The sequence below is a fragment of the Acomys russatus genome, chromosome 6, assembly GCF_903995435.1.
Source record: "Acomys russatus chromosome 6, mAcoRus1.1, whole genome shotgun sequence".
Taxonomy (NCBI): domain Eukaryota; kingdom Metazoa; phylum Chordata; class Mammalia; order Rodentia; family Muridae; genus Acomys; species Acomys russatus.
This window is the reverse complement of record NC_067142.1, coordinates 33,895,821-33,921,016: the sequence shown is the minus strand read 5'-3', so window position 1 is coordinate 33,921,016 and position 25,196 is coordinate 33,895,821. Positions and strand designations below refer to the sequence as shown.

Genomic DNA, 25,196 nt, shown 5'->3' with positions numbered 1-25,196 from the left:
AGACATCTGACATCCTCTTCTGAACTGTGTGGGCACTGAACTTACATGCACAAAATCTATCCCCCCCCACACACAGATAATTAAAAATAAAATGCAGTGGTAAAGACCATTTAGTATTAGCAATAAGTTAGATGCACAGGCTTTAAACAAAGGTACCAAGGCAATTCAGAGAGAAGGTGAATTTTAAGAAACTGTGAAGGGAGAACTGGACATTCATATGCAAAATAAACAAGGACAAAAACAATAAGCCCCAAACACTTTAGATTTTGTTGTTGTTGTTGTTTTGTTTGTTTTTCGAGACAGGGTTTCTCTGTGTAGCCCTGGTTGTCCTGAACTTTCTTTGTAGATCAGGCTGGCCTCGAACTCACAGAGATCCACCTGCCTCTGCCTCCCAAGTGCTGGGATTAAAGGCCACCACGCCTTTAGCTTTAGACTTTTATTTTATACAAACAAAATTTACTTAAAATGCTACAGAAGACATTAATACTTAAAAGTAGGAGTTACTGGAGAACTTCTTTGTATTATGCACAGATCTCTTAAGACAGAGTAAAATGACTAAAAGAGGCAAGCTTTGTACTCTAGCATGTAGAACGCAGAGATCAGCAGAATTCAAGGCCATACTGGGGAGGAAGGGCAGGGACAAAGGGAGCAGCATTACTACAATATTATAATTTTATAATTAAAAAAGACAAACCTTTAGAAGAGATATTTCAGAGAAATAGTGATACATAAGATAAACAGTCAATACAAATAAAAAAGTATAGCTACCTATCAATTAAATCAGCTTTTGTAGAAATGAAATACAGTAAGGAATGACCTCCTAAAATGGTAGTAAAACACCCAAGAATAAGCCAGGCGTGGTGGCTTATTTTAATCCCAGCACTCGGGAAGCAGAGGCAGGCAGGTCTCTGTGAGTTCAGGGCCAGCCTGGTCTTCAAAGCCAGTCCAGGACAACAAGGCTACACACAGAGATACTCTGTCTCAAAAAACAAAAAGCAAAGAAACACATACACACACACACACACACACACACGCACACACACACACACACTAACAAACACACACAAATAAATTATAGTCAATGACATGGAATTTGATTTCCAGAAACCTTACCAATTTACGGACGGTTTCCCTTAAAGCTTTTTCATCCTCGATCATAATGGCCATGTCCTTCTGAACAGTTGATGCCACCACAACGTCTAGCACGTCAGCCTTGGAAGCCATTTTACATATCATCTCATCGTGGGAAAACACACAATAGCGGTGCAGCAATCGATAGTGCTCCACGCACTGGCGGCCCAAAGGTAGCTGTGTCACAAGGCAGAAAGGAATGGCTTATTCATCTTTTCTTGAAGTTCCAAAACATTCTGACTTACAATATGGTACTACCAAACAATGCAATCTAGGTCAAAACATCTATCAATTGTCAACCCTAAACTAGACTGAGAGATTCTAGAGCCCTGGGCCTACTCATCTTTGTGCACTAAAGATCTGGCACATTAAGTAACTTAGTTGAAAACTGGTTTAGAGAAAAAAATGTATTGACAATGTGAGTAATATGGAGTATAACTGAAAATATTTGTACATTTCCTCAAACAATGTGGGGACCTGGAGCCCTACCCACAGCGTCAGACTACAGTACGTGTTACTAGGCTGTAAGCTTTAGTAGCATCGGCCGTATCTGAAGTCACTGATGCTGTTCTTCAGGAAGTCTTGCTACAAGTTAGGTTCCCCAGAACCTGCTGAGGCAGAAGGATGGTTTGCAACAAAGAGCTCAGGTCTAGCCTCGGCAACACTAAAAAAACAAAAATAAAAACAATTCTCTATCCAGAAACTTCATTTAAAACTTATACAATTTGGGCCTGGAGAGATGTCTCAGCAGTTAAGAGCACCGGCTATTCCCAGCACCCACATGGCAGTTCACAACCGTCTACAACTCCAACACCAGTGCATCTAACACACTTAGGCAGATATACATGCAAGAAAAGTGTCAATGCACATCAAATTAAAACAAAAGAACAAAAGTTCTACAGTCTGAAAAGAAGTGTCTTGGGGCTGGACATGTTGCTCAGCAGTTAAGAGCAAGTGCTGATTTTTACAGAGGCCAGAGTATAGATACTAGGACCCAGCACTGCCCATAATCATGCCTTCTCTGGCCTCCACTGTTCCTAGCACATGCCTGTTTGGTTGTATGTGCAGACACACACACACTTAAAAAATAATAAATCTTGCCTGGGGCAGTGGTGCATGCCTTTAATCCAGCACTCAGGAGGCAGAGGCAGGTGAATCTCTTGAGTTCAAGAGGCCAGCCTGGTCTACAAATTGAGTCCAGAACAACCAAAGCTACACAGAAAAACCCTGTCTCAAAACACCAATAAATAAATAAATAAATCCTAAAAAGAAAGTGAGAGGTCTCACTACGAAAGAAATGTAAACTAAACTAGGCAGTATGCTCATGTCTGAGTTGTCAGGCCGTGTGTTGTAAGTGTTCTATCTCATTGTAGACTGGAAAAGAATTTGTATTATAATAGCAAAATGAACATTTTAAAAAGCATTATATGCTATTTGCACAGGAAAATGGTAGATTTGATAAAGCTCAACCCATACCCAATTGGCTGGGCGTGGTGGTGTCCATCTTTAATCCCAGCACTTGGGAGGAAGAGGCAGGCAGATCTTGGTGTTCAAGGACAGGCAAGGCTACACAGAGAGACGCTGTCTTGAAAAACAAGAACAAGCTGGGAGTGGTGGCGCACGCCTTTAATCCCAGCACTCAGGAGGCAGAGGCAGGCGGATCACTGTGAGTTCGAGGCCAGCCTAGTCTACAAAGTGAGTCCAGGATGGCCAAGGCTACACAGAAAAACCCTGTCTCAAAAAAAAAAAAAAAAAAAAAAAAAAAAAAAAAAAAAAGAAGAAAGAAAGAAAAACAAGAACAAAACAAAAACCTCAAAACATACCCAATCAACAGTGCAGAAGTTAACAGCCTCGGCAAAATTAAAACCTTGGTTGAAACCACTGTGGTAGGCTCTTGGAAACGTGATCACAAACTCCCCAGCACACTGATTCGTTCGATAAACCTACAGAAACAAGAATGAGATGTGAAGGTTGTCCAGCAGCATTCTCAAAGACAGTGTGGGTAAGAACTATTACATGATTCTCCAAACACATACAGATTCTATCAATTAAGAGAAAAAAATTACAGTGATAGACGCAGCTGATTTCTGCCACTATATAGAGTGGTATACCAGACTAACAGAAGACAGTGCTCACACCACAAAGATAGGCCCCTTCTAAGAGGCAGGACAGGCACCATCAGGAATGTCCTAAATTCCGTGATAGTGAAGCAGAAACTGTGAGGCCAGATTGAACAAGTTCTAGTTCAGAAAGGAAGAATGTTCCATTTATTTTCCTAGGTCCTAAATATAGGGCCTATATTTTATTCCAATTTTGACAAACAGGAAAAATCCAACAAGAGAAATATTAACAATGAAGACACTGTTTTCGGTAATTACTTTCAAGTTATTTCCATGAACACACACTTAATGGGTCTGAAAATCGGGATCCCTGAAGAACAATAAGCAGGTATACATACAATACCTACAGGTGTTTATGGAGTGTGAGGGTGGGTGGGGCGATAAGCAAAGTACAACGCACAGTTCCGGCTGGGAAGCAGGATCAGACGAAGTACAAGCCTAGTACTCCCAAGGCCCTGAGTTCAATTCCCAGCACCACCATCAAAATAATCAGTCCTACTTAGCATGCTATTTTGGTTAATCATTCAAAACTAAGATCATGAGATTCCATAAAACTCATTGTTTCTTCTTTACAAAGTGTTGGGGATTAAACCCAGGATCTGTTCGTATTAGAAAGGCACTCCACTGAACAACATGCCAACCCAAATTCTTCTTGTAAGAAAAATGCATAAAAGATCCTGACACCAACAGCTGGAAATGGCTCAAAAGAGCACCTTATAAACATAAATATTTTTGTATTTATAAATAAAATTATAACAAAATTTATAAATATTTTTTAAAGGATGCTAAAACTGGAGTTTCATAGTAAACTCTTTTGTATTGTCTAGTAACTTTTCATTTTTTATTTATTTGTTTTGTTTTTTGAGACAGGATTTCTCTGTGTAGCCTTAGCTGTCCTGGAGTTGCTTTGTAAACCAAGCTGGCCTTGAATTCACAGAGATCCACCTGCCTCTGCCTCCCAAGTGCTGGGATTAAAGGCGTGCGCCACCACGACCCCAAACTTTATTTATTTACTTATTTACTTATTTATTTATTTATTATGTGTACAGTGTTCTGCTTGTATGTACACCTGCAGGCAAGAAGAGGGCACCAGATCCCATTATAGATGGTTGTGAACTCAGGACCTTTGAAAGAACAACCAGTGTTCTTAACCTCTGAGCCATCTCTCCAGCCCCAACTTTTTATATTTTTGTTGAGTAAAGTTATAACAATTTATAGTACAGAAATCATTAAGGGCAATAGTTATACAATTCCAACTGTGTTGAACTGCACACTGTTTGCAAAGCAAGTCTGCTCAGTAAGGTGGGGTCCTGTAGTATAAGTACCTGGCCCCTTGGATTAGTGCCAAACAGCGGCTTCTGTTACCAAGTCATATTATGAAAATATAAGACCAAATATCATTTTAATAAGAAAACAAAAAAAGGTAACAGAGTAGTGAGTAAAGGGAGTAGCAGGAGGATTACTCAGAACATACAGGCACTTCATGAGTCATCAGAGTGTTGGGGTTCATGATGGTCACAAGCTGGTGGAGGAGATCTGGCTGGGACACAAAGAGCTCTGGAGCTAATTTCTTCATTACATTTTCTAGCTGCTCAGCAGCATATCCTGGGACTCCGTACCAGGTTTTTGGTTCACCCCTAGAAACAAATTATAAGAGTCAACCCATTTTGTAACACAACACAAAATGATGTTAACCACTTCATACTTTTCTGACTTGGCTCTTTTTTTCCCTAAGACAGGGTTTTTCTGTGTAGCCTTTGCTGTCCTGGACTCACTCTGTAGACCAGGCTGGGCTGGAACTCACAAATATCCACCAGCCTCTGCCTCCCTCAGGGTTGGGATTACAGGCGTGCTTCACCTTGCTGGCTTTGGCTTTGTTTTTTAGACTAAGCTATAAGCAAGTGAGTGGAACATGCTGAGTGCATTTTCCCTCGCAGTACAAAGATGAAACTCTGTATCTGAGGTCCTCAATCCCACTCTACAAGGTGCAGACGTCTAGAGTTTCTAAGAATACGAATACAAACAATCGCATCTGCTACAGGACACACAGTAACTGCAACTCCCTTCAGCAACTGAGAAGGAGTGACAACCTTCTACCTTTCTTGGACCTTGCCCATTCTAGTGGAAAAGGTTTAACTCAAACACTAATAAGGCAATTAGCATTTTGAAAGAGCCCTTATTCTTCAAAAGCACTTTAAATTGTTAACCAGTTAACGTGTGCCATCCCTGTGAGGTATGAAAAGCATCATCTTCCTGTTATGGCTAGGCTACTGCTAGGGGAGGCAGAACCATGCTGCACATCCACATGCCAACCTCTTTCTTGTGGTACATCCTCAAATTCCTCTGTAGGGTTCGGGTGGGTTATGGATTTTAAAATATTTTTTGCACTTCTAAGTAGGAGAGTGTGTATGGGAACAGATGTAGAAAAAAAATGGCTTTGGGTGAAAAGTTTAGATAGTAAAGTTCAAATGTCTGCATAGATTAGAGAGATCTACTAAGTGTTGTGATGTCAGAATTCAGCACAACAAAGGAAACTGATAATCCCAAGTACCAGCTCCTCCCCAAAGGGATATGTGGGTCACCATGACTACCAAATGAGATTTCCTGTAGCAGGAGGAGTGGAAACTACAATGCCTTTTGCCATGTTAGGAGCTACTATTCCTAGAAACACGCTATACTTGCAAAATAGTGTGTGATTTCAGAGGATTTTGTACAAGTTTGTAAAGCACCCTAACCTGATAGGAAATGCAATCTAACAGAAGCTAAAACAAAGAACCTGTACTTTTGGGCAGGGGCAGCATATATCTGAGAGGGGGAGTGTTCCTTCCCAGCTCGCTCAGAGGCTGCACACACAGTTCTCACCAGTGCAGGTAGTTGATGGAGTAGCTCCAGTGGTCCTCAATATGCCAGCAGAAGGAAGAAAAGCACATGCCCACATACAGCCAAGGCAGTTTCATGCCACATATGTCAGCAGTAATATGAGCAAGGACAGACTGCTCCATCACAGGCATGTTGTTCAAATTCCAGCCACTATCAAGATATTCCTAAAATGAGCCAGAAAAAAACAGATAAAGTTTTAGCTGTATTCTAACCCTTCTGAAAATGTGTCTTCGTTCCTTTCTTGTTATATTTATTTACATTTTTACTTGTGGGTTGGTACATGCATACAGGTACTCAAGGAGATAGAAGAGGCCATCAAATGTTTTGGAGCTAAGAGACAAAGGCAGAGCCAGGCGTGGTGGCGCACTTCTTTAATCCCAGCACTCGGGAGGCAGAGACAGGTGGATCGCTCTGAGTTCCAGGGCAGCCTGGTCTACAAAGTGAGTCCAGGACAGCCAGGGCTACACAGAGAAACCCTGTCTTGAGAAACCAGAAAAAAAGAGAGACATAGGCAGTTGTGAGCAGCCTTATCCGAGTCCTCTAAAAGGGGAGCAAGTGCTCTTACAACTGTTGGTCCAGGCCCTAGAATTTTACTGCTACAGGTTATCTACAGAGATCCTTCCAAATAAAATACAGGGCTTAGGGGTTGAAATAGAGGTGCCACTAGGACGTTTTCTAGTTCTATCTGGCTTAGACTTTAAGTGGCCTGAACTATACACATGCTGCCCTTTCTGTTTTGTTTTAGGACACAGAACATAAACTAAACATAAACATGAAGTTCACAACCAGGAAAACAAACCTACATCTTTAGAAGCTGGGATAGTGAGCCAGGCAGTGGTGGCGCACACCTTTAATCCCAGCACTCCGGGGCAGAGAAAGGCAGTCTCTGTAAGTTCAAGGCCAGCCTAGTCTACAAAGTGAATCCAGACAGGCAAGCCGTGTCTTGAACCCCACCCCCAAAAAGAAGCTGTGATGGTGTAAGATAACAGGGGCTACACTGGAAAAGAAGTAATGAAAATAAAAAGGCAAGGAGGGAGCGTCAGCTGGGCTATCCTATTTTCTTATTTACTGTTGGTTGCCCATAAGTTCAAGTGTTCAGTTGGTGGAGATTAGTCAGCTATATACACGTATATACCTCTCTGCGTGGATGTAAAATGAAAAATGAACACCATATATATGGTGGAGGGAATGCGACACTGTGCTGAAAGTAACTGTAAATATTTCAAGCTAATGAAAACAGCACTTTAGTAACACAATTTCTAAAGCACTTAAAAGGGCCTTTATTTGTCACAGTGAGGATGCCACTACTCCAGGACTCTGCCCTTTAGACTAAGGCCATGCTTTTAGGTAGAGAGCTCTGTCTCAGGCTACAAGTCTTACAGATGGAGCTAACCTCTTCCTCAGGGGAAATCTTGATTTTCCCATCTCGAACAGGAAAGCCACTACCAAATTCTTTTGAAGCAATATCGGCTCCGTACTCCACTGTGACATCTTCTTCAATGGTGCTTACCAGCCGCCAAAACTCCTTCTCCACCAGCTCTGTGGGAACCATCTGGAAGTACAAAAAACTTCAGTAATTATTTTTCACTCATTGACAAACTGACTAGTTAATAGATGGGAATTACAGATTAACCTTCAAAGAAAATTTCTATCCATAATTTCTCATGGGTGGCTCTGAGTCAGGCAATAATTCTGTTTTCTTTCTTTCTCTTTTCTTTTCTCTCTCTCTCTCTCTCTTTTTTTTTTTTTTTTTTTTTTGGTTTTTGACTATCCTGGACTTGCTTTGTGAACCAGGCTGGCCTCGAACTCAATGATCCATCTGCCTCTGTGTCCCAAGTGCTGGGATTAAAGGCCTGCGCTACCACCGCCAAGCTAATGAATGTGTTCTTAATACTGCAAACAGTGCATTACTTGGTACATAGTAATCTTTCAATAAATTTTGTGATCCTTAAGTTGCAACTGTTGGACTACAAGAACTGTCCTGTTTTCTTTATTGGTGTAGGCTGTTATTACTGACTAACAGAAGCTACATAATTGAGGATCATTCTCAAAAAAAAAAAAAAGTAACATAATTCTTAACCCACAGCTGGAGAGAGCGGCTAGGGGCACATACTTCCAAGCCTGAGGACTTGATTCAGTCCCTAGAACCAACACAGTAGTTAAGTTGTCTTTGATTTCCATATGTACATACAGTGTTGCCTGAGCACCCTTGAGACACACATAAGCAAAGTAATTAATTAGTAACAAAATTTTTTAAATTATAAATCAAACTAGTATAAATCTACATACATGGACTGGCATGTTGAAGTAATCAGATTTGAAAGCATCTGCCATTTCCCCAAACGTACGTAGAGTATAGTCCCTTGCTGCTTGTTCAAAGCCAAATGCTTCTTGTGGCTTGCTACATTCCTGCATGGGAACAAGAAAATTTGTGTTCCAGGTGACATTTGAAAAGCCAAGTGTATCTAGCCAATCAATACTCACAAAGATATTTTTCTAGGATTTTTTTCTTTCTGTTAGGTCTACATTAGAAAACTCAGCATGTTCCCAGAATGAGATTGTCCCAATAAGTAAATAAAATAACTTTTAGTTGGTATTTAGCAAATAAAATACCGTTTTAATTATTTAACTTTCATTTGCATTCAGGATCAAATGTTTCCAGTACTAAAAATGAGAGGAATAATGTTCAACTATAAAACCAACTTAGAATATATCAAAATAGAAATTAATAACTAGATGGAAGCAAAATAGCTCTCAAAGTGTAGATACTTAATGATAACTAAATAATGTTATCAAAACCAAAAACAAAACACTAAGAGGTTCCAGAGGCTTAAAGAACTCCCCTACATAATGGAGTCAAATAGATTTGACTATTGAGACCTACTTACAATGTCATCTCTATTGAGGTATTGCATACTTAAACATTTAAATACTAATATTTATCTAATACTATGGACCTTTTCTCAGTTCATGTCCTTGTGAGGCCATCTCATGTTACACTATGGCCATATATAAAACTGAGAAATCCTCTTAGTGTTATAACCTAATTCTAGCACAAACTGTAACACTCCAATAACCGAATGCTTCCTTATAGGTGTCAGCAAATTTTGTTACATTTTATTAAAATATCAGCCCTACATATACTACACTGAAAATATTTAGGTTAAAAAGTAAATTAGTAAAAGTAATATAATTCCATTCATTTAAAACAGAAGAAATGTCTGGAGCTAGGAAGGTAAGTCAATAAGGAACATGTCACACAGGCATGAAGACCTGAGTTTGTATCCTAACACCTCAATTAAAAGCCAGGTCCCTTTACCAGGAGGGTAATGGAGACAGATACCAGAAGCATCTTGGCAAGTCAGTCACCTATAACCAGCAGAGACCTGTCACAAATGCACAAACATCCCTCACCCCATCTCTCTCTCTCTCTCTCTCTCTCTCTCTCTCTCTCTCTCTCTCTCTCTCTCTCTCTCACACACACACACACACACACACACACACACACACACACACACACACACACACACACGGAAAAATAAAATGTCTGGATGAACACAGACTAAGACATTAATAATGATTAGTAGCCTTGTGAAATCACCGTCTAAGTTGTTAAGTGCTTATACATTCCTACAAAGAGCACACACTGCTTTACAATCAATTTGTTGGTGAATAAATAAAATTTAATTTCCTATTAAAAATGTTTTCTGCCTCTGAACAACACATATACACTGTGAGGCTTTGTAAGACCTTTTTCCTACTTGCTTCTCAGCCTCACTTTGTTCCTGGACGTTATTGTTATTGTGAAATCTAAAACCCAGAGGTGAAGACTACAGTCCCAAAGTAGTTTTCTTTCCCAGTCATTGATCCTCACTTGAGCCAAACACTTTGGACACCTCCAGTCTCCCTTGGGAACATCATGGAGAGGGGGGATCAAGCAGAAAGTGTGGTAACTATCGTCACAGCCGTCACACAGGAGCAGCCGGTCCTCATCGTTGCCGCTGCCACACAAGAGGCATACATACAGGTCCACCTACAGAATAAAATAAACATAAAACAAATGAGCATAAGCTATTATTTGACTTGTGAACTTTTTTCTTTTCTTTTCTTTTTTAAATCTTGTTCTGACAAGGTCTCCACATAACTTAAGTGGCCTCTTAATTGCTTAGTTGAGGATGACCTTGAATTTCTGATCCTGACTCCATCTTTAAGTGCTGGGAAAACAAGCATGCATGCAGTACCATACCTGGTTTTCATAAGGCTGGTCAAGCTACGCAAGTATTCTAACAACAGTCATGTGCCAACTCACAAAAAGGAAACACACACACACATATTTTGTTTTAATTCACACATTTTGTGGATGTGTGTGTGTGTTTGTGTGTCTGTCTGTCTGTCTGCATGTAAAAGTCAGAAGTCTCTCTACCACATGAGTTCTAGAGATTGAAGTCTGATCAAGTTCGGCCTGAACTACCTAATGATCCATCTCTGCACCTTCTAAGCTAGGTGGTGGTGGTGGTGGTGGTGGTGGTGGCGGCACAGACCTTTAATCCCAGTGCTCAGGGGACAGAGACAGGCAGAGCTCTGAGTTCAAGGGCAGTCTGGTTTACAAAGCAAGTTCCAGGACAGCAGGAGCTATACAGAAAACTGACTTTAAAAAGCAAACAGCCAAAAAGAGTTCTGCAGCCTCTATAAGGAGAATTTCATAAACATATGCACTCCCAATTCTGAACTGTGATCTCCAAGCTCTACCAAGTATATGTTTAATGTTCTCATATGGTCATTTTAGTAAGTTTAAGATAATCCTCATAGGTAATAAATTCTCAGCCAGACAACTACAGTAAGCAGCTACTCTAGAGCAGGGATAGTGCAGACGCCTGTGGTCATGACAGTAGGAAGCTATTGTGGAAGACTAAGATTTCAACGCTAGCCTCAGTTCCAGAGAGACCTGATCAATGAAAAGTGAAAAAAATAAAGCAACAGAGGCAGGTGTATCTTGAATTAGAAAGAGAGACCGACAAACAGACACAGAGAAAGATAGGACAGCCAGAGATACTACTTTGAGTTCAACTCTAGATTTGAGATGGGTGCTCCCTGCTGGTGGTAGTGCAAATCTGTAATCCCAGTATTTGGAAGGGGGGGGGGGGGGGCAGTGCAAAGACCAGGTCAGTTGCATGAGCCTGTTTCCTCCCCATACACCCAAAGGTGGTGGTGGTGGGGCATATATGGGCTGAGTTGTCACACAGGCATCTAATCAGCAGGGACAAGGAATGGCCTCAGGAGAAACCAACCTGCCCATACCCTGAGTTCATATCCTGGAGAACTGTAAAACACCATTATAACTATGAATTTGGTGGTTCCATCTTAATGGTGGCACTCTCCACCCCCGACCCCATCCAGTATATGAACCTGCTAACAGGAAGCTGAGAAGTCAACTAACAGGAAGTTTCACTGTTTATAATTAAAGGAAAAAATAATGGACGCTGAACATTTTATGTATTTTCTTTTTTGTATGGTGGGAAGGAGCAGGGAGAAATGATTCCTAATTTAAAAGACACTTCTGTCAGGATCTTACAGTAAAGCAGGGGAGGTCAATCTGATACTTTCTAATATTACGAGAGAATTTTTGTTTGTTTTTGGCTCACTCTGTAACTCCTGAGGACCATGATTGCAGCTTGAGCACACATGCAGCACAGCGTAACTTTCAACAGGCATCCCATTCCTCAGCAGTCACCGCTCAAGGCCCCACTCCTGATTATCCAACTCCTTTCTCTTCCTCTTTTCTTTCTTGTCCCCCCCACCCTTCTTGCTGGTTGACTTTTGATCGACCCTTCATCTCATCTGCAGGGGGCTAGTAAGTTGCATGCACCTTGTTACTACTATTCAGTACAAACTGAAAATGACTCAGAAAAAAAACACTGGCAATGCTTACTAGAATCAGGTTATTTCGTTACTTATAAGTGGATTAAACAAACATTAAACTATGTTTCCTTTGTTAATCCTAAGTTAATCAATACTAGTATAAGCTTGTAGGTAGAGGCATTTTCAAAAAGGGGGTGGGGTAGTAGGCTAGGGATGAAGTTCAGTGGTCGAGTACTCGTTTGGTATACAAGGCCTGAGTCCCGTAACAAGTATGCTGCTTACTCCCCAGACCTGGGTATGTAGCTCATGGTGTAGCTCTTGCCTAGAGTGTGTGTGGGGGGGGGGGGGGCTTCTACAGCCCCAGCTACTTGGGGGGCTGGGACACAATTATGAATCCAAAGCCACCTTGAATATGGTGAGATCGTGTTTCAAAAAGGGAAAAAAAAAAAAAGGGTAAGTAATTGAAAGAGAAAAAAAGACAAAAATGGGGGAAAGGAGGAAGGGCAGTGTCAACTCACAGAATTGGTGGTTTTCTTAGAGCGGCTCTTGGGCTTTTCCTTCTCACTCTCCAACACGCAGTCTTTCTTGTCGGTGGGTTCTTGCTTGATGTTACTTTTCATTTCTTTCTCTGAAGGAGGCAATCCAAAGTTAGTTCTTTCTGTGTGTACTATGCTTATCTCTGCTTCCGATCTTACCTCCTCTTCCTCCTCTCCAACCATAAACTATACACAAATGCAGTTCCATGTGTGTTTTCATTTAACACCACCTAGTGCGACTACACACAAGAGCTCAGTACTGATTGATCAAATACAATTAAACTTTAGCATGTGCAACTATGATGAATATGCTGTTTACATGTGTAGGTCTTCAAAATAGGAGCAAAAGTGTTCTTCAGTTAAGAATACAATATGGGTGGGGGCTGGAAGGATGGCTCTGTGGTTAAGGACACTGTCTGCTCTTACAGAGGTTCTGAATGCAAGTCGCAGCAACCTCACAGCCATCTATAATGAGATCTGGCGCCCTATTCTGGCCTGCAGACCTAATGCATGCAGAGCACTGAATACATAACAAATAATCGTTAAAAAAAAAAAAAAAAAAGAATATGATATGGGGAGCTGAAGAGATGCTCAGTGGTTAAGAGCACTGGCTGCTCTTTCAGAAGTCCTGAGTTCAATTCCCAGCAACCACATGGTGGCTGACAGCCATCTGTAATGAGGTCTAATACCCTCTACTAACTTTCAGGTGCATATGCAGACAGGCATTCATATAAGTAAATACATCTTTAAAGAAAAAGAAGAAGAAGAGGAAGACATGACAGCAAGTAGGGCAGTGATGGCACACACTTTTAATCCCAGCACTCAGGAGGCAGAGGCAGGTGGATATCTCTGAGTTCCAGTCCAGCCTCCTCTACAAAATGAGTCCAGGTCAGCCAAAACTACACAGAGACCCTGTCTGAAAAACAAAAAAAGAATAAGTCATGTGTTGGGAGCGGTAGCACACACCTTTAATCCTAAACTCAGGAGACAGAGAAGAATAATCTCTGAGTTCCAGGCTAGCCAGAACTACATAGTTTAACAGTGTCCCAAAGAAAAATTAAAAGAATGAGGGAGGGAGCAAGAGGAGGAAAAAGAAGGAAAAATAACACATACAAGCATTATCAACTCAATTTCAGACTAGACAATGTCTCTATCTGGTCCGAAATAAAAAGGAACCCATACTTTTCAAACCATTTTTAAGTGAATTTACTGAACTGAGTGTCAAACCAACAGCTAGATGCAACTGAGAAATTCACCTATATTCCAAATATGAATATTTTTCCATTTTTGTCCTACTGCCTATTAATTACCAGAATAAAGACAATATAAAGATTTTATTTCTCAAACCCAGCCAAGTGACCAAAAATAATTGTTGCTATCACCATTACTTTTTTCTCTCATTCATGGATAAACTTTCTTACCGTTTTCATATTTTGGAGTTGGACAACCCATTCGGCGTCTCAGATTATGAGTTCTGGCTTCTGCTGCTTCTTCTGGTTCTATTTTAATATTCATAGCCTAAAAAATTGTAATATATATGAATATTTTCTTCTGTCTGTTATTACTTAGTAATTCAGAAGACACTTTACTCTTAGATCACATTTTTAAATCATTTTAAACAGAAATTAGAAGATGTACTCTCCAATAACTTGTTTGAAAACAAAAACAAACAAAAAGGAACCAGAAAAACTGGGATCTAATTGTGAGCTGTTTTACCACCCAAAATGGACATACGAGGCCTTACTTTCTCTCCTCTAGAAGCTTTGCTTTAAATATTACTAAACCCAAAACAATTATAAAAATATCACAATTTTATTAACTTATAAAATTTTGCCAATCTCTTCAAAGGTCTACCAGCATCTGTGGAAACTTAAGTCTCCCCAATCTTCAATGATTCTTTAAAAGACAGGGTGTCAGCCAGGAGTGGTGGTGCATACCTTTAATCCCAGCACTCAGGAGGCAGAGGCAGGCAGATCTCTGATTTTGAGGACAGCCTGGTCTACAGAGTGAGTTTCAGGTCAGCCAAGGCTACAGAGAGAAATCCTGTCTCAAAAAACCAAAAACAACAACAAAAATGACAGTGTCACCGGCTCTTCTGGATTCACCTTGTAGAACAGACTGGCCTCAATTCACAGAGATCCACCTGCCTCTGCCTCTGTGCTGGGATTAGAGGCATGCACTGCCACACCGGCTTTGCTTGTTTTTTTTTCTTGTTGTTGTTGTTTTTGTTTTGTTTCGTTTTTTTTTTTTAAACAAAGGTTTTTATTTTTATTTCTATTTCTGTATAAATAAAGCATGGCCATATGTCTGGAGGTCACGTCACAGACCAGGAGAGCACATCAGATTCCCTAGAGCTGGAGATATAGGAGGGTTGTGAGCTGCCTGATGTAGGTGCCCTGCCAGAAACGTATGCATACTTAACCAGTGAGCCACCTCTCTAGCTTCATTATTGTTTTAATTACTAGGATTAAAAATTAGGACCTGGATTTAATCCCAAGCACCCACATGACAGCTACCAACTATCTTTAACTCCAGTCCCAGGGGACCTGACGCTCTTCCGGCCTCCATGGCCACTGTACTCAAATGGCACACAGGCATACATTCAAACAAAATACATAAAAATAAAACTTTAAAATCTCAAGCCGGGTATGGTGCATGCACCTTTAATCCCAGCACTTGGGAGGCAGAGGCAGGTGGATTGCTGTGAGTTTGAGGCCAGCCTGGTCTACAAAGTGAGTCCAGGACAGCCAAGGCTACACAGAGAAACCTTGTCTCAAAAACCCAAAAAAAAAAAAAAAAAAAAAAAAAAAAAAAAAAAAGGCACATCTATAGCACTTCTTACGAAAAAAGCACTTTATAAGAGGTAAACAGCCATTAGTGCTAAACTCAAGAAATTCTAATGCATCCCTTGGAATACTGACCTCTGCTCTCATGCGCTTTGCCCGGCGAGCTGGAGGACAGGTCTCTGAGGGGGGCACAGACTGCCTCTGAGGAATATCATGGGGTTTGTACTCCTTGTCCTTTGTATCTGAGGTCAGGTTAGGCTTCTGAAGACACTAAAAAGAAAACAATCCTTCAATGAATTTCCTTTCTCTTATAATTATTTGTATAGTTAACAAAACATCTACTTTTTAAAAATCTAAAGAAATACAAAATCCAATCTAAAAATAGCAATCATATACATGTTTATGTCTTTCCTATAAAATTTCAATTAATTACATTTAAAGATATGATTTTTTAAAATAAACATTTATTGATACTTTGGGAATTTCACTCAAGATTTTTAGTTGTATTCATCCTTATTACCCATACTCAGCCCTATCCCTGACCTCCCTTCTCCTCCTAATCCCCCAACAGAATGCCCTTTGTATTTTAATTTATTAATCCATAGACTATAATTCGTGCTGTCCATGTACTTTTTGGTGCAGCATCATGCACTTGTTACTGGAATGTATGATGGCTGGGTGTGTGCCTGCACGTGTCTCCAGAACTAAAGTACCATACCCATCAGGACCTTCACTGTAACCAACGTTTTCCTTTTCAAAAAATTTTTATTTACTGACTTTACAGCCTGATCCTCGACTCCCAGTCCTGCCCTCATGCCGTCATGCCCTCTTCCCCTCTGTCCCCCCTTATCCTTCACAGAGAAAGGGAGGTCCCTTTATCAACCGACCCTAGCAACTCAAGTCACAGCAGGAGTAAGTACATCTTTTCCCACTGTTGTTAGACAAGGCAGCCCAGCTAGGGGATCCACACACTTACATTTCTAATTTCTTTAAAGCTTAATTTTTTTAACATCAAGTTTCCTTTTACTTTTTTTGTTTTGTTTTGGTTTGGTTTGGTCCTAAACTGACAGATTATTTTTATTTTACATTTATTCGAGTGCTTATCTCCTCAGTTTCTTTGGGTTTTTGTTTGTTTTTCTCTGTGTAGCTTTGGCCATCCTGGACTCACATTGTAGACCAGGCTGGCCTCGAACTCTCAGTGATCCGCCTGCCTCTGCCTCCCGAGTGCTGGGATTAAAGGTGTGCGCCACCACCGCCCAGCTTCTCCTCAGGCTTTAAAAAGCCTTAGCAGGTGAGGCACGGGATACACAGGTATAATGTCGGCACTCAGGAAGCCTAGGCAAGAAGAGCTTGAGTTGTGAGAACCTACACATAAAGCAAAATGAATTACCCATGAATGCAATAATTTCTTTTAGATTGTTATAATCCTATGGAATCTGACATGGAAAACAGTGCTATAATCAAAATCATCCTGAGCTGAGAAAAAAAGGTCATCTGACTGTAAAGTACTCTTTCCTTCTAGGATTTCCATTTATTTCATTATGTCCCTGCAAAATCTAATGTCTTAGAGACAAAAATTAAGAGGCACTCCAAATCATTTGGTTCTTGAAGGGCATGGTGTGATGCACACCTTTAATCCCAGCAACTGGGAAGTGGAGCTCTATCGGCCAACCAGCTCTATGTAATGAGTTCCAAGGCAGCCAAACCTTCATAGGCTCTGTTTCAAAAAAGAAAGATTGGTTCATGTAAAAATGTCCCCATAGGTTCCTGTATTTGTAATACTTGGTCGCCGCTGACAGCACTGTTTTGGGAGGTTGCATGGCCTTTAGTAGTTGGGGCCTGCCTCATCACTGGGGAGAACCATTAACTCTAGGCCTGGTTTCTCATTATAACCTATGCCACAACTATTCCACACCACATAGCCACAACTATGCCACGCACGCCTCCCCCACATGACGCACCGTGACCAAGAAAGCCCTTCCTCACTTACTTACTTTGCTTATTGTTAGGTATTCAGTCACAGTGACATGAAAAGCGATACAGTTCTGATCAAAAAATTTCATTATTCTTTTTTTTTTTTTTTTTCAGTTTGATCCTAAGCTGACAGGAAGATGATATTTAATGCCAAAACACAACACAAGAAACTGCTATTACTAAAGCTAACATGAATTTCTCAAGCGTGAACTTCTTTTTCATAAGAGGACAACAAATACCCTGAGAACAAATACCCTGAGAAACATTTTTAAAAGTTTGGGTTTTTAAGCCGGGCGTGGTGGCGCACGCCTTTAATCCCAGCACTCAGGAGGCAGAGGCAGGCGGATCGCTGTGAGTTCGAGGCCAGCCTGGTCTACAAAGTGAGTCCAGGATAGCCAAGGCTACACAGAGAAACCCTGTCTCGAAAAACCAAAAAAAAAAAGTTTGGGTTTTGTTTTTTTTTTTTGGTTTTTTTTTGGGGTTTTTTTGGTTTTTGAGACAGGGTTTCTCTGTGTAGCCTTGGCTGTCCGGGACTCACTTTGTAGACCAGGCTGGCCTCCAACTCACAGCGATCTGCCTGCCTCTGCCTCTCGAGTGCTGGGATTAAAGGCGTGTGCCACCACGCCCGGCTTAAAGGTTTTTTTTCATGTGTTGCATGAGCATTTTGCCTGTGTGTATGCATGTATGCTGTGTACATGTCCAATGCCTGAGGAGGTAAGAATAGGCACTGGATAAACTTACACTGGACTTACAGTTGGCTGTGAACCGCCATGTGGGTGCTAGGATCCAAACCAAGGTCACCTGCAGGAGCAGCAAGTGCTCTAGCCACTGAGCCACCTCTCCAGCCTCTGGGGTGCGCCATCATTTATACTCGGCATGAGATGCATGAACTGTACTGTGAACTAGGGGTGTGACTCTATCAACTCTTCTGTACATTAATTTTCTAAAGGCAGGAGTGGAAGTGGGGCTGAAGATGCAGCCAGGCGACAGAGTGCTCACGTAGCATGCCTGCGGTCCTGGGAAACCCGCAGCAACCATGACTACATGTGGTGGCACACACCTATATTCCTAGTACTCAGTACCTGGGGGCAGAAGGATCAGAAGGTTCAAGGCCATCCTTGGCTACACTGTTAGTTAGCGGATAGCCTAGGATACATGAGATCCTGTCTTCTAAAAACAACAACAAAAATCAACTTATACATACCTTTACATACTCTATGAACTTTCTGAAACAAAAATTATGTGACTTAAGGTTAAAATTATGTGGGATTAGGCAGATATTAATGACCTGATTCGCATATTCCATCTCACATTTAGTCTCGGTTTCCCATTAGTCTTGGTGGTTCCATATTCACGACTCTATAAAGACTTTAGACACACTACGCAAAAGCAAGTTTAGCAACTTTTTAGAATACATATAGAGTTTTATCTTTTGTTTCAAACAGTAACACAAGCCTAACACATTAGTTTCATAACTAACAAGGACATTAGCCTCTTCTTGAAATATAGGATTTACAAGTAGCTGGTATCACTGTAGACAATCACCTCATCCACAGAGACAGCCATCCTCCTTCAGGGTAGCCAGCCAACATGGTGATGCAAGAGTGAGCCTGTGTTCATTATGCCAGTGCACTGTTCACTTTTGGGGGTGGGAGGGGGGGGGAGATGATAGTCCATGGAGCCTAGGTAAGCCTTGAACTCTCCATGTAATCCAACAATAACCCTGAATTTCTGATCCTCCTGCCCCTGCCTTCTGAATGCTGGTATTACAGGAACTTGACACCATGACCAGTTTATTCAGTGCTAGAGACTGACCCACGGCTGTGTACATGTCAGACAGGCACTCTACCAACTGAGTAGCCTCGGCCCCTTTTAAAACTTTCTACCTTGAAAATGTATCGATGCTTAGAATGTTAATGTACAGTAGGTCTCAGCAGATACCTGAGTTATAAATGCCATGTTTATGAAATGCATCTTGAAACCTTTACCCTTTGTTTACTTGACCAAGATATTTACCACATCAACCTAGGCTTTTTATAAGAACTCAGTATTCCCTTGCCTCAACTTTTGCTGTCCTAGGATTACAAACAGCAGCTGCCAAGTGTTTGTTTTCTTGTTTTGTTTTTAACTAAGCTGGCTCTCTAGGCAACTAACAAGTTTCTAAAAGGCTGCAACTCAAATTAGCTAAGATCTTTGTTTCCCTTACTCACTAAAACATTCCCAAATGGAATAAATTCAAAAAGGGAAAAGTTAATCTATACAGGGTAACTACTGCTTATAAGGTATAACTATAAAACAGAGGCCAAAGTCTAATGCGTGGGAGGCTGAGGCAGGAGAGTCTCATGTTCAAGGGCAGCCCACATACACACACACACACACACACACACACACACACACACACACACACACACACGGGGATGGTTGATACAGTCAGCTGGACAAGACTTAGAATCACCTAGGAGACACGTGTCTGGAAATTCTGTAGGGGAAGAGTCACACTAGCTGTGGATGGCAGCAGCCCATGGGTGCATAAAATGAGAAGGCAAGATAAGCCCCGGCATTTATCTCTTGGCTTCTTGACTGCAGACGGTGTTGACCAGCTGCTTCACGCTTCCAAGGCCATGTGTCCCCGCCTGAGGGACCGACCATAAACTGAAACTTACCTAAGTCACTTTTGTCAGGTGTTTTGCTGTAGCAACAGCAATAACATATACAGCAAAACACTGTCAGAAAATGAATTACATCATCCACGACTCACTAAACATTAGCAATTTTTTTTGGTTTTCCAGGACAAGATTTCTCTATGCACAGTACTGGCTGGCCTCGGAACTCAGAGATCCCTCTGCCTCTGCCTCCATAAGTGCTGGGATTACAGGCATGTGCCACCACACCCAGCTTATCATACATTTTTTTAAAGTGGGGAGACAATGGGGTGTAGGTCCACTGGTAAGAGTGTGTGACTCATATAAACAAAAGACCAGGGTCGAATCTCCAGCAGTGTATAAACTGAGCATGAAGATGCAACTATGATCCCATCACTTGGGAGGGGGAGGCAAGATGACTAGAAGTTCAAGTTCATCATTGGGTATGCAAGTTGTGTGTTACAAAATACAAAGCCACGAGTGGTAGCACACACCTACAGGAGACAGAGAGGCATAGCTCTTGTGTGTTCAAGGCCTGCTTATCTTAAACCACAAATTACAGGACAGCCAGGGCCACACCCTGGGTAATACAAACAGTGGTAGCGATACCTAGCTTAGGGGAGAGCTTCAGAGTTTGGTCAACAGTATACAAATATACAGAAAATAAATAAAAAGCTTTCTAAGTGTCAGCTTATCGGACCAGACACTTCTTAGTCTAAAATATAAGCTCAAGAAGGATAAAGAAAACAAAAATACTATGAAAATATATCGGACTTAGCATTATTCGCTTTACTGGTCTATAGTATTAGGATAGTTATGTTATCAACCTTTCCACAGTACAAAAATAGTTCAAGTCACAGGTCATTGCTCTACTGAATAGTACGAAAGCAGCTAATGGATTAAGACAGGCCTTTTTACCAGGGCCTTGAAACATGTGGGACAGCGTTACAGCATTTGCCTGAAGTTGAAGAGACATACAGAGAGGAACTGCTGGGGGTGCTTTGCAGGATTAAGTTGCCTCCCACTTATTTGTTTATCTTTGGGTTTTGTTTTGTTTTGTTTTGAGAGACAGAGTTTCTCTGTGTAGCCTTGGTTCTACTGGACTTGCTTTGTAGACCAGGCTGGCCTCAAACTGACAGAGTTCCGCCTGCCTATGGCTCCCGAGTGCTGGGACTACAGGCGTGCACCACCATGCCCTGCTCTCCTCCCCTTTGTTAAGTATTCTGACAACCTCCTGGGAAATCTCAGTAGGCAAATGTTAGGCCACTTAATTCACAGGTTACACTTTTCTGTGACAAGCAGGGATGTTCTAAATAGTGTATCTAATTTTTAAAAGTACATAATAATAATCAACTCCTACAGTGAAGCAAACGCAGACCTTTAGCTGTATTTGGCAGTAAAAAGACATTTTCTTTATAATCATCTTATTCATCTAATACAAAGCTTTCAAATACAGTTGCTCCAAAATCAAGGTGCTAGATTTTTTTTTTCTCAAAAAGAAATTATTTAAAAATGTTTTCTAAGCTGGGCGTGGTGGCGCACGCCTTTAGTCCTAGCACTCGGGAGGCAGAAGCAGGCGGATTGCTATGAGTTCGAGGCCAGCCTGGTCTACACAGAGAAACCCTGCCTCGAAAAATCAAAAACAAAAAAACAAAAAAATAAAAATGTTTTCTAGCTGGTTGTGGTGGGTACACACCTGTAATCCCAGCACAAGGGAAGCAGAGGCAGGTGGATTGGTGTAAGCTCAAGGCCATCCTGGTCTGTATAGTGAGTCCAGGACAGCCAGGGCTACACAGAGAAACCCTATCTCAGGAAAAAAAGAAAAACCAAAAGCTGTCTAAATATGATTAAGACTGTCTCTTCCTCCTGAAGACAATATACCAACAAATAAGCAGTTAAATAAAAACAGGTCAAGGATAGCTCTAATACTCACCCTCAAACTGTCTCCAGACAGAAATAAATTGTACGGGTTGAGGATTCGTTCATAATGTCCCCTGATATGTGAGCCCACGGCTTTACCAGGAGCAAAACCCATCTTGGTGGCAATTTTGGTCCATTTTCTATCTTTGCAAACAACTGCAAACCCTCCTTCTTCTGCAACTAACTGTTAATGGAAAGGAAAAAAAAAAAAGAAGAAGAAGAAGAAACATTAGAATTACTTCTAACTCCCTCACACCTAGGAAGATCCTAAGAACAAAATTCCCAGCTAGAGGCTTTGTTATTGCTGTTTTGGTTTTGTTTGTTTTTCACTTCCTAGGTCAAAGGAAAAAAAACTACCAGCGATTAATTTTATGCTAAAAAATTAAAGCAGCTCTTTTGACAATGTGGTCCACAAACACTTTACCACTCTCAAAATACTATTCAGTTCCCCGAAGAAGAAAAGATTAACAATTAAATCTTTACTAAAGTAAAGCACCTCATGCTTGGTCCTGCCTTGTTATCCTTAAAAGGCTCTACACATTATTAAGCCATCATGTCTGGTAGAAAGAAGTGGAACACAGACCTGAATTACGGCTCAGCGGTTTTAGTTTCAGTCTCTTCAGGTTCCCTGAGACCTAGGTTCTCCTTAACTAAACTAAAATGGGAAGGAAGGACCCTTTGCAGTATTGACACATTTCAAAAGAAAGATAAATTGTAACAAACATCTTCTATAAAATGAGGCTTACCAACTAGACAGATAGATAAAGCTCTGATACTTAATACACTTAACTTAAAAAAAAAAAAAATACCAAAAACATTTTACTTTTTTTTCTTTTTGGTTTTTCAAGACAGGGTCTCTCTGTGTAGCCTTGGCTGTCCTGGACTTGCTTTGTAGACCAGGCTGGCCTCGAACTCACAGCGATCCTCCTGCGTGCTGGGATTAAAGGCGTGAGCAACCACACCCGGCTCATTTTACCTATTACAAAGAAGTAGCTTCTTTGTAAGGTTGTTTTAAAAAAAAAAAATGTGTAGCTGCACCCATACTGTGCTTACCTTATTTAGCTGGAACAAGTCCAAGATCTTCCTCTCCACATGTGGAATCTTCAGGGTACTTCCTTGTAGCTCCCAATACTTTGCAATCTGGTCCAGGAAATTCAATTTTACACGAGTTTGGGCCTAGATGTCAAAGAAATGCAATTTTAACCTCACCTATTTGTGTTTCTTCCCTGTGGCACAGGGGTCTCACTATTTTGTGCAGGCTGAGCTTGATCACACAGCATGAACCATTTCAGTCCGACTGGCTCGCACCACTGGCATATACAGACACACATGTACACTTGGCACTGCCTTGTTCTGAAGCTCCTATTACCTTGTGCTCTTTTCACTCTTGAGACTATTTAAGGGCTGGAGAGACAGCTCAGGTTGCTCTTCCAGAGGTCTTGAGTTCAATTCCCAGCAACCACATGGTGGCTCACAACCATCTATAATGAGATCTGGTGCCCTCTTCTGTTGTACAAGGGTACATGCAGGCAGAGCACTCTATATATAAATATCTACTTTAAAAAACAAACAAATGAATAAATAAAAACTTTCTATAGTATAAAAACAAAAGAACAAGAAAAAAAGCTTTATGTGCTTTTTAAATGTGATTGTGCCACACTGGTCTTTGGGAAACTGTTACTAACTCAAGTCTGGGTTAAGAGAACTGGCTGTTCATACCATCTGTAACTCCAGTCCCCGGGGAACTGACACCATTTTCTGGCTTCCAAGGGCAACCAGGCATGCACGTGGTATATAAACATACATGCAGGCAAAACATCCAAATACATAAATATAAAACTTTGATACTTAAAATTAAATCTAAGTTTTGGACGTATAAGAAAATTAGGGATAAAATTTTTCCTACTGCATTCTTCTTAAAAGTAAATTCTTTTGGCTTGGCATGGTGGCACATGCCTGTAATTCCAACACTCGGGAGGCAAAGGCAGGTGGATCACTGTGAGTTCAAGGCCAACTTGGTCTACAAAGGGAGTCCAGGACAGTCAAGGCTATACAGAGAAACCCTGTCTGGAAAACAAACAAACAAGCAAAGCTAAATTATTTCCAGTCATTATCATCTAAAGGTAACAATAACTCACATATATTAATTAGCAGGCAAAAAAAAGACAAAAATCACTATCTTAAATAAAATTAGGGGAGGCAGAGGCAGGCGGATCATTGTGAGTTCGAGGCCAGCCTGGTTTATAAAGCGAGTCTAGGACAGCCAAGGCTACACAGAGAAACCCTGTCTGGAAAAACCTTTAAAAAAAAATAATAATAGTTTGCAGGGCTGGAGAGATGGCTCAGCAGATAAGGGTACTGCCTGGTATTCCGGAGGAGTGAAGTTCAAATGCCAGCGCTGACATGGCAGCTCACAACTGTCTGTAACTCCAAGGTCTGACATTATCACATAGACACAGATGCAGGCAAAACAACAATGCACATAAAATAAAGGTTAAAAAAATGAATAAGTAAATATAATTAGTTTGCTACAGTGGTCTGCCAACTTTTTGCGCCATAATTATCCATTATTGGTCATGTTTTTATTTCACTAAGACTGTAACATTAGTGACAGACAGAACATTACCTCAAGTTCATTTAGCCTCTGGATACGTGGGGTGAAATGAAGTTTATCAACATCACAGGCAAATGGTGGCTGCCAATCCTAGGAGAAAGCAAAAGCTATTAGATAGAATTAATTACTTAACACTTGAAATTATTTTAAAATTAAAATTAAGGTTCTATAAACTATTTCTTACCAGTCAAACAAAATGTAAGTGAAGCAATTTTCCAACCTGTTTTCCACAAAAAATTAGGAGTATGTAATAAACTCCCTCCCCCAAATACTGGTCATTTGGCACACACTTCTTTATCCTGATCTAGCCCTAAGCTCAGCCTCTGGTTGAAAAGGCACTGATTTAGGTAAAAATGATTTTGAATTATCTCACTATAATACAGCATAATGTCAAGTTATCTATAGAATTTTTACATATTTGATCTAGTCTTTTAAACTGAAGGAAAAAGAAAAGCCAGATGTGTGACTTATGCCTGTAATCCAGCATTCTGTAGGCAGAGAGGCAGGAAGACTGCCACAAGTTCCCTGCAACCTGGGTTCCATGGTGAAATTCTATCTCCAAGAAAGGAGGAAGAGTAGAGAGGGCTGGAGAGTTGCCTCAGTGGGCCTAAGGCACTGAGCTCAAATCCCTAGAAAAACACAGGCATGTACCTATATACCCACAGCTGGGAGAGCAGACAAGGGGGGAGCTTAACGGACAACTAGTGTAAGAGACAGTAGAGACTGTCTCAAAC

At 40.9% G+C, this 25,196-nt stretch overlaps 1 protein-coding gene across 1 annotated transcript in view; it reads right to left on the bottom strand.

Annotated features, from left to right (window-relative positions):
• Kdm5b (lysine demethylase 5B) overlaps positions 1-25,196 on the bottom strand; it is a 65,771-nt gene that overhangs the window by 22,244 nt on the left and 18,331 nt on the right. Inside the window, exons 2-14 of the mRNA XM_051147447.1 lie at positions 24,475-24,552; positions 22,902-23,024; positions 21,862-22,032; positions 15,448-15,582; positions 13,948-14,044; positions 12,509-12,618; positions 10,006-10,164; positions 8,421-8,540; positions 7,525-7,683; positions 6,114-6,295; positions 4,726-4,888; positions 2,955-3,074; positions 1,114-1,308 (exon numbers count right to left, since the gene is read on the bottom strand). Coding sequence (XP_051003404.1) covers positions 1,114-1,308; positions 2,955-3,074; positions 4,726-4,888; positions 6,114-6,295; positions 7,525-7,683; positions 8,421-8,540; positions 10,006-10,164; positions 12,509-12,618; positions 13,948-14,044; positions 15,448-15,582; positions 21,862-22,032; positions 22,902-23,024; positions 24,475-24,552 — 1,812 coding nt within the window. The remainder of the gene's footprint in view (positions 1-1,113; positions 1,309-2,954; positions 3,075-4,725; positions 4,889-6,113; positions 6,296-7,524; positions 7,684-8,420; positions 8,541-10,005; positions 10,165-12,508; positions 12,619-13,947; positions 14,045-15,447; positions 15,583-21,861; positions 22,033-22,901; positions 23,025-24,474; positions 24,553-25,196) is intronic.